Genomic DNA, 9,627 nt, shown 5'->3' with positions numbered 1-9,627 from the left:
TCTAGTCTATAGTCTAGTCTATAGTCTAGTCTATAGTCTAGTCTATAGTCTAGTCTATAGTCTAGTCTATAGTCTAAACTCAAGACTATAGTCTAGTTTATAATCTGGTCTACAGTCTAGTTTGTAGTCTATGGGCTATTCTATAGCCTAGTCTATAGTCTAGTCTGTTGTCAATTCTACAGTATAGTCTATAGTTTAGTCTATATTCTAGTTTATAGTCTAGTCTATTGTCTATTCTACAGTCTAGCCTATAGTCTAGTTTATGGTCTAGTCTACAGTATAGTCTATAGTCTAGTCTATAGTCTAGTCTATAGTATAGTCTATAGTCTAGTCTATAGTCTAGTCTATAGTCTAATCTATAGTCTAGTCTATAGTCAAGTCTATAGTCTAGTATATAGTCTGATCTAGTCTATAGCCTAGTCTATAGTCTATTCTATAATCTATTCTGTAGTCTAGTTTATAGTCTATTCTGCAGTCTAGTCTATAGTCTAGTTTATAGTCTAGTTTATAGTCTAGTCTATAGCCTAATCTATAGTCTAGTCTATAGTGTAGTCTATAGTGGACTATAGACTAGTCCAGTCTACAGTCTAATTTACAGTCTAGTCTATTGTATATTCTATAGTCTAGTCTATAGTCTAGCATATATAGTCTAGTCTATAGTCTAATCTAGTTTATAGTGTAGTTTATGGTGTAGTCTATTGTCTTCTCTATAGTCTAGTCTAGTCTATAATATATATATATATATATATACATATATAGTCTAGTCTTGCTAGTTTATAGTTTAGTCTAGACTATACTAAAGATTAGACTATAGACCAGTCTATAGACTAAACTATATTCTAATCTAAACTATGGACAAGACTAAAACATGTTCCGATTTTTTTTTTAATTTTTAATTGATTATAACTTTGGATCTCTCTATTCTCTCTATGTAACTGTATAAAATTCACAGAAATTTCAACATTTTTATGAAGATATCGAACTAAGGTAAGTTTCACCGTAGGAGGTTACTCTTGTTATTTGCCCCTAACTGAAGTAATAAACGATAGTTTTAGTTGAAGATAACTAAAAATTTTGAAGACATTTTAACTTGTAAATAAATGTTAAAAAAAGTTTCAATACAATTTGAAACCTCTGTAAAGCACTTAATTAAATATGTGATCAAAATAAAAAGGCAGGTTAGGAGACAAAAAAAAAATATGGCAACGCTATTGAAAATAAACCATATATTGTATATTAAGTAGAGATAATCACCGTCATTCTTGTGTCAATAGTTAATACGACTTAAAATATGAATTCTACAATGATTTTAAAATGACAAAAAGCAGTTCGGACCACTCTTTATACAGTAGACTAGACTATAGGCTAGACTGTAGACCAGAATATAGGCAAGACCATGGAAGAGACTATAGGCTAGACAATAGTCTAGACTAGACTATAGACCACACTATGCTATATATTAGGCTAAAGACTAGACTATAAAGTGGTCTATAGGCTAGATATAATTGATTTTATTATATTTGAATTTAATTTTGAATTTAAAAATTTAGTTTTTGAAAAATATTTGAACGAAAAATTCTTACTAAAATAGTAATTAATACATGGTTAGCAATTAACTCAAAATATGCAAACAAGTTTTATCTATCTATTATCAGCATTTGTGTTAACAGATAAAAATAAACAATAATCTTTTTGTCACTTTGAAACAACAAAAAAGCCTATTATTATTTTATTAGAATAAAAACATACCTTCTTCCTGTGCAGTATTGGTAACAGTACCCAATAGTTTCATAATCAAATAAGGAGCCGTAAATATGAAACTAAGGAAAGCTAAAACTGGCCAAGGAGATTGACCTTTGCGTGGCAGCTTGGGAGCACCCTGTTGTTGGCTTGAAGACTCATTCAAGGCTTCAGCAAAAGCTTTCTTAAACGACTCCGAGGAGGGGTCCAAGTTAGAGATGCGCAGCCAATAGAGAATTCTTTAAAATAAAATATTTAATAATTATTTAAATCTATAAATATTTGTGTTGAAACTTACTTTCTGTAGATCCATGTTAGACATCGGAATATGGCAAAAAGTAGACCAAAATTGTGCAAACACACCTCTCAAACGTCCAAAATTGGCAGCTACTCCCAGAATAGCTCTAAATGAGCTGGTTAAGGCAAAGAAAGTAGAATCCAACATAGAAGCGATGTTGCCAATAGCTGATACTAAAGATTCTATGCTCTGAAAGGCAGGCCTTGAACTAGCTTCTGCTAATTGTATAAAACGGGCCTCCGGATCCATAGGATTCATGCCACCACCAGACATGCCAAAACGGTTATAAGCTCCATAGCCACCACCATAGCCGCCATAACTTCCTAGTCCACCAAAACCTCCATAACCAGCACCATAACTGGAACCAAAGCCACCATAGCCTCCGCCATAACTACCAAAGCCCCCACCGTAGCCACCATAACCTCCAGCATAAGCACCACCACCCATACCGGCAGATGAATATTGTGAAGTGGGAGCCATGGGCAAAGGAGGTGCTGCCAAAGACCGTACATTACCAGCGGGAGTTCTCAAAAATGGCATCTGAACCCAAACTAGACATGCCCATATCACCACCACCCGCACCCATAGTGGGGGGCATTAAAATAGGTTCAGCCACCACGGGACTGCGAAAATTGCTGGCTGTGGCATTCTCCGACATATCGATTTTGTTTATTCACTTTCAACTATTATTATTATCTTGAACTAAATTGTAAATTGTCCTGAACTTTGTTCGGCAATCAGTCAACACAACACAGTCTTGGAAGTGAGAAGAAGGGGGTAATATTTGTATGCCTACCACACACTAAAACTGCAGGTGAGATAAAGAAGTAATCGATATTATTGTTTTTTAACAAAATTTCTAAAGTTTAATAGATATTTCCTAAAATTTTTATTTTATATAAAAATAACACTTCATATTACCAGTCTCTGGTTTACTTTATGAGATTTAGGTAAATTTTATTAGTTAATTTATTAAAATTCTAACAAAATTACAATTTTACGATATAATTTCACACACAAATTAATTAAAACTACTAAATTGGCTGCCAGCTGTTTTTTCTATAAGTAGAGATGCCAGATTATAAAGGGTATTGCCATGTAGCGTTTTGTACGAAGTACTGTGGATTGGATGACGTATTTGTATGGTAGCACCGAAATCGATAACAACAAATTTTAAAATGTAAAAAAAAAATTTGAATAGTTTCTAAAAAACTTGATAAAACACATTTAACAAAAAACTTAAAGGTTGTTGCTGTATCAGGCAAAATCGAAAATCGATTCAAATTTGTTTTGAAGTCATGAATTTTTTTTGATTTTGAATTGATTCAAAAATAAACAAAACAAAGTTGAATGCGAACAATTAATAAAATTAATTATGAGTTAATCATTTAAATTGTTGGAAAAACCTAAAAAGTTAGATTTATCGACTTTTAAGACTTTTTTCCTTGTTAGGACAAAAAACTAGACTTCGACTTTTTCCGACAAAAGTCGATTCTTCGATTATTTTTAAGATAATTTATTGAAACCTTCCAGAACCATTAAGTCTAAAAATTGTAAGATCTGTTAAAAATACATTAAACTAACAAGAGTACAAAACTCAAATTTCCTATGGGGTTTTTATAATAAAGCTGCCACTTTATTTCAAACAAACGCCCAAATACGGCAACACTCCGGCTTGACATCTGTTTATTTTCTTTTATTTGTTGACAAACTAGTTTTTTTTCGCAAAACACAAATGTCTCCTCCACCAGAAAAAAATTACATTTTATTTGCTAATAAACAAAAAAAAAAAAAAGGAATATTTTACATAAAACAAAGGAATATGAATTCCAAAGAGCTGTATTCTATAAGAGAATGGGCTCCTTTAACAGATGTACTTGATCGCATACCAACACGTATAAATCGTGGCCTATTTCCGGCGGATCTCAATATAACATGTATCGATGCAGTGGAGGAGTTTTTTGCCCTGGGTACTGATGCCGGTATAGTATTCTGGTATAATCGTCAGAATGGTGATATACAAAAATTGAAGGCGGAGGTAGGATTTTTAAAAGAAAATATGGATCCTTAGAGGGAAAAAATTTAAAAAAACCCCACTCCATAATATGACTCACACGCTGGGCTGTGATTGAAGGGGGTTTTTCATTGTTTATAGGTTTATTATAGCTTTTTAATGTCTTTTTGTTTATTAGACCACAACACGCATACATGTGTAAAAATAGTAGATTCAGTGGAGTATATGGTGGCAGCTGGCAATTCTTGTGGTCAGGTTAATGTCTTTCAAATCCAAAAAGAATTGCCGCCTGATTTAAATTTGGTTGCTCCTTGCACTAACAGTAAGCCCATAGAACGTTATACAATAAGGGATTTGCATCATAGTGCTATAAGTTGCTGTGAGTGGTCTAAAAATGCCATGAAATTGTATTCGGGTGATCGTAATGGTGTGGTGGTGCTGACAGAGTTTGATTATCAGGCGGTAAGTAAACTTAAGATTGAAGTTTATGCTTTAAGGAGTGGCTCTTTACTAACGAAATATCTTTCTCACACTAGCACCAAAATATTTCAGTATTCATTGATGTAATTTACAATTTTATTCTTTAGCACATTAGCAAATCAATTGAAATCTTAAACGAGGCCTATGAAATCGTTCAATTAAGCGCCCACCAGGGCTATTTACTAGTGTCAACTCTTTACCGTTCCATAGTTTGTCATCGCAATGCAAAATCGAATAAAAATGATAATTGGATTGTTACACAAATTGGCAAAAAGGATCGCAAACAATTGGTCGATTGTGGTGGTACATTTTCAAACAATCCTCGTCAGCAGTTAATGGCAAACGTCCTCGCTTAATATGCGGACGTCCTAACTTACGTTTCTGGCTAGCCGATACTGAGGGTAATGTGGAAAAGACTTTATTGTTTCGTGAAGCTGTTACACAAAGTCCCACTTGGGAAATACCGATATTAAATCCAAAATTTTCTATGCATAATAAGTCAATGATGACTTCAAGCTCAATGCATACGGAAGAAGAATTACCGGCTATAGGTGATGTTAGGAATTTCGTATATCTATTCGTATGCAGGAGAAGATACTTTAATAGTGACCCACGATGAACGTGCTTTATATGTTTTAAATTTAGAACGTTTAAGGGTGGAGGCGGTGGCCAAAGGTTTCGTAAAATTATAGATTTTTGTGTATGGAATAAAGAGATTTTGTATTGGAGGGTGAACGTTCGCTACTGCGTTTGGCACCCATGCCCGAGAAACCAAATAAGACAGGTAAAACTGTAAACCAATAAATAAGAGTTTAAAAAGCTAATTGTTAATTTCCTTTACAGCCAAAATTATATACAACCCTTCCTTGCCACCACCTGTACCCATACTGGGCTCCTCCATATGTGGTTCCTTTGAGGCTCCGGTCGAATATGAACCCGAGGAACAGCCCGTAACAAATGCCGAAGAATGCTTTGAATTGCCACCCATAGAAACTTTAAATCTCCAAATACCCATTGAATTAGCAGTAGAATCTTCTAAAGCTGAACAAAATAGACGTTTAGAGGTCTTTAAGGAAATCTCTGAAATGGACTTTGATGATGATATCTTACATCATAGTGGTATATTAAATCCACGCAAAAAACGTCATAAAAGTCGTAATAGCTCGAGAGATAACCAAAACAAAAGGGAGGCATTGTGGAAATTGGTCATGCAGTGGTACAAGATGAAAAGGAGGAGGTGGGGGAGGCTGAAGATAATAATAAAATACAGTGGAATTTACTACCACCTCTACTAAAATGGAGGCAGTTTCTGTAGCAAAAGAGAAGGAGGAAAGGTGAGTTAATTATATTTTTGTCTCTAGCTACTGAATTAAAAACGAACCAGAACTGACTAGAACTGAAAACTAGAACTGAACTAGAACTGAACTAGAACTAGAACTAACTAGACTGAACTAGAACTGAACTAGACCACTACTAGAACTGAACTAGAACTGAACTAGAACTGAACTAGAACTGAACTAGAACTGAACTAGAACTGAACTAGAACTGAACTAGAACTGAACTAGAACTGAACTAGAACTGAACTAGAACTGAACTAGAACTGAACTAGAACTGAACTAGAACTGAACTAGAACTGAACTAGAACTGAATTAGAACTGAATTAGAACTGAACTAGAACTGAACTAGAACTGAACTAGAACTGAACTAGAACTGAACTAGAACTGAACTAGAACTGAACTAGAACTGAACTAGAACTGAACTAGAACTGAACTAGAACTGAACTAGAACTGAACTAGAACTGAACTAGAACTGAACTAGAACTGAACTAGAACTGAACTAGAACTGAACTAGAACTGAACTAGAACTGAACTAGAACTGAACTAGAACTGAACTAGAACTGAACTAGAACTGAACTAGAACTGAACTAGAACTGAACTAGAACTGAACTAGAACTGAACTAGAACTGAACTAGAACTGAACTAGAACTGAACTAGAACTGAACTAGAACTGAACTAGAACTGAACTAGAACTGAACTAGAACTGAACTAGAACTGAACTAGAACTGAACTAGAACTGAACTAGAACTGAACTAGAACTGAACTAGAACTGAACTAGAACTGAACTAGAACTGAACTAGAACTGAACTAGAACTGAACTAGAACTGAACTAGAACTGAACTAGAACTGAACTAGAACTGAACTAGAACTGAACTAGAACTGAACTAGAACTGAACTAGAACTGAACTAGAACTGAACTAGAACTGAACTAGAACTGAATTAGAACTGAATTAGAACTGAACTAGAACTGAACTAGAACTGAACTAGAACTGAACTAGAACTGAACTAGAACTGAACTAGAACTGAACTAGAACTGAACTAGAACTGAACTAGAACTGAACTAGAACTGAACTAGAACTGAACTAGAACTGAACTAGAACTGAACTAGAACTGAACTAGAACTGAACTAGAACTGAACTAGAACTGAACTAGACACTAGAACCTAGAACTGAACTAGAACTGAACTAGAAAGCTGAACTAGAACTGAACTAGGAACTGAACTGACTGAACTAGCTAACTGAACTAGAACTGAAACTTAGAACTGAAACTGAACTAGAACTGAACTAGAAATGAACTAGAATTGAACTAGAACGGAACTAGAACTGAACTAGAACTGAACTTTGAGCTGAACGAGAACTGAACTAGAAGTGAACTAGAACTGAACTAGAACTGACTAGAACTGAACTAGAACTGAACTGAACTGAACTAGAACTGAACTAGAACTGAACTAGAACTGAACTAGAACTGAACTAGAACTGAACAAGAACTGAACTAGAACTGAACTAGAACTGAACTAGAACTGAACTAGAACTGAACTAGAAATGATCTAGGAGCTGAACTAGATTTGAAATAGAACTGATCTAGAACAGAATTACAAACAACAGAACTAGAACTCAACATGAACTAAAACCGAATAAGAAATGAATTATTCGAATATCTACTAAAGAAATCTCTCCTTGCTGAATTAAACATTTCGATTTATTTCACCCTCATTTCAGCAATTCCTCTTCCACCATGGGTCTCAGTCTTAAGGAAGCATTTAGCCAACACTTACCAAATATTTTAAGTCCTACAACTCTTAAAAACACTATAGCCGAAAAAGCCAAAACATTAGCCGAAGAATTAGATCTGCCTGAAGTATCTTTACAGCCGATAACCGACGAAGAATTACGTCTATCTAAATATTTATCACAAGCTCCAGCACCCCAACCACCACAAACAAATATCTCCTTTAGCCACAGTATATCCCACAGAAAATATCTTTAAAGACAGCAGCATACAGACAACGCCCAAGAAAAAACTTTACTATATAGAAGAACAAACTATAACTGATTTTAGCGATGGTCAACCTATAGAGGATATTTGCCACACTCTAAGAGCAACCAATATAGTAGAAAGTAATAATTTGCTAGAAGATAATTCATTGAAACAGCAGAAGGAAAAGGAGGCAAATAAACCTTTAAAATTTATTAATACTCTGCCAGAAATAATTATGAAATTGATAGTTTCTTATGGGATTTTAAAAAAGCTGGAGATCCACTCAGTAAACTAACTGTTAACACGAATCTCCCCCCTCCAGCAATCCAGTGGTAAATCGGAAAATGAATCTTCAACTGGTTCATCAAGTGAATGGGAATTTTTGGATAATTAATGCAGTAAAGCAAAGAAAATTTGTATTTTTAATTCTATACATTCCTTAAATGATAATTAAGTAGCAATTTTAAACTTTTGAACTTAAATTAGCAAAAGATAAGAGTTATTAATGAAATTTACAAGACAACCCACTATTTGGGAGAAGAAATATTTGCTGTTACTACAGGTCACAAAATATCCTTGAATTATTTCTTTTCAAATTAAAAAAAAATTGTAATTTTAAACTCCCGCTTAAAATTTCATTATAAAAATAACCCTATATGTATGATTGTGATTTTTAATGTATTATTTTATAATTAACCATTATTCTTGTATTATTTTTTTATTTATGTAAAATTTTGTAAACATTTGAAATATCAACTTTTGTTTATAGTTTTATTTGTAAATTTAAGGTGCTTATGTATTTCACTGTGTATTAATTTTTTATTATATACATATTTAGAACTTATTTATACATATTTTGTTGTTATTATTATATTACTTTTTTATTTATATTTTTTTATATTTTATGTTTTGCACTTTTAAAGCATTTAATGTTCTTAGTGAAACAGAAAAATATCAATCAACACAACTAACATTCAAATAGAAGTTGCATATCGCTTGACTGGCATACGAAAAATAAACGCTTTTACCGTCAAAAAATTGATAACACATTGGTTTTATTTAAAGGATGCAGTTCTAAAGAAGAACTGTACAAAAAATAAACTAGAAATTAAATAAAAAAAGAGTTAAAACTGAGCTAGAAGTGAACTAGAACTAAAACTGAACTGAAATAGAACTAAACTAGAACTGAACTAGAACTTAAATAGAACTGAACTAGAACATAACCAGAACTGAACTAGAATTGAACTAGAATTCTACTACAACTAAACTAAAACTGGACTAGAATTGAACTAGAACTAAACTAGAACTAAGCTACAGCTGAACTAGAACTGAACTAAAAGTGAATTAGAACTAAAATAGACTGAACTAGAATTCAACTAGAACTGAAACTGAACTAGAATTGAACTAGATTTTGAACTAGAACTGAAGTAGAATTCAACTAGAAATGAAGTAAAACTCAACTAGAACTGAGCAAGAACTGAACTAGAACTGAACTAGAATTGAACTAGAATTAAACTAGAATTGAACTAGAACTGAACTAGATGAACTAGATCTAAACTAGAACTTAACTAAAACTGAACTAGAACTGATCTAAAACTGAACTAGAACTGAACTAGAATTGAACTAGAATTGAACTAGAACTGAACTAGAACTGAACTAGAACTGAACTAGAACTGAACTAGAACTGAACTAGAACTGAACTAGAACTGAACTAGAACTGAATTAGAACTGAGCTAGAATGATCTAGAACTGAAACTAGAACAGAACTAGAACTGAATTAG

General features: G+C 33.3%; 1 protein-coding gene and 1 pseudogene across 1 annotated transcript; one reads left to right on the top strand and one right to left on the bottom strand.

Annotated features, from left to right (window-relative positions):
- Positions 1-1,749: 1,749 nt before the first annotated feature.
- LOC119615566 (peroxisomal membrane protein PEX13-like) lies at positions 1,750-2,750 on the bottom strand (the record flags this gene model as incomplete). The annotated part of the gene is given in 4 exon segments (XM_037971581.1): positions 1,750-1,979; positions 2,039-2,076; positions 2,078-2,569; positions 2,571-2,750. Coding segments are annotated over 4 exon segments (886 nt in total), but the record flags the coding sequence as incomplete, so codon positions are not given.
- Positions 2,751-3,782: 1,032 nt separating this feature from the next.
- Positions 3,783-8,681, top strand: LOC119615567 (annotated as a pseudogene).
- Positions 8,682-9,627: the final 946 nt, after the last annotated feature.

The sequence above is a fragment of the Lucilia sericata genome, unplaced genomic scaffold (assembly GCF_015586225.1).
Source record: "Lucilia sericata isolate MDLA Ls3-8-SP2 unplaced genomic scaffold, ASM1558622v1 Contig005891F_arrow, whole genome shotgun sequence".
NCBI classification, from domain to species: domain Eukaryota; kingdom Metazoa; phylum Arthropoda; class Insecta; order Diptera; family Calliphoridae; genus Lucilia; species Lucilia sericata.
The sequence above is the reverse complement of the archived record's forward strand: the minus strand, read 5'-3'. Positions and strand labels throughout refer to the sequence as shown.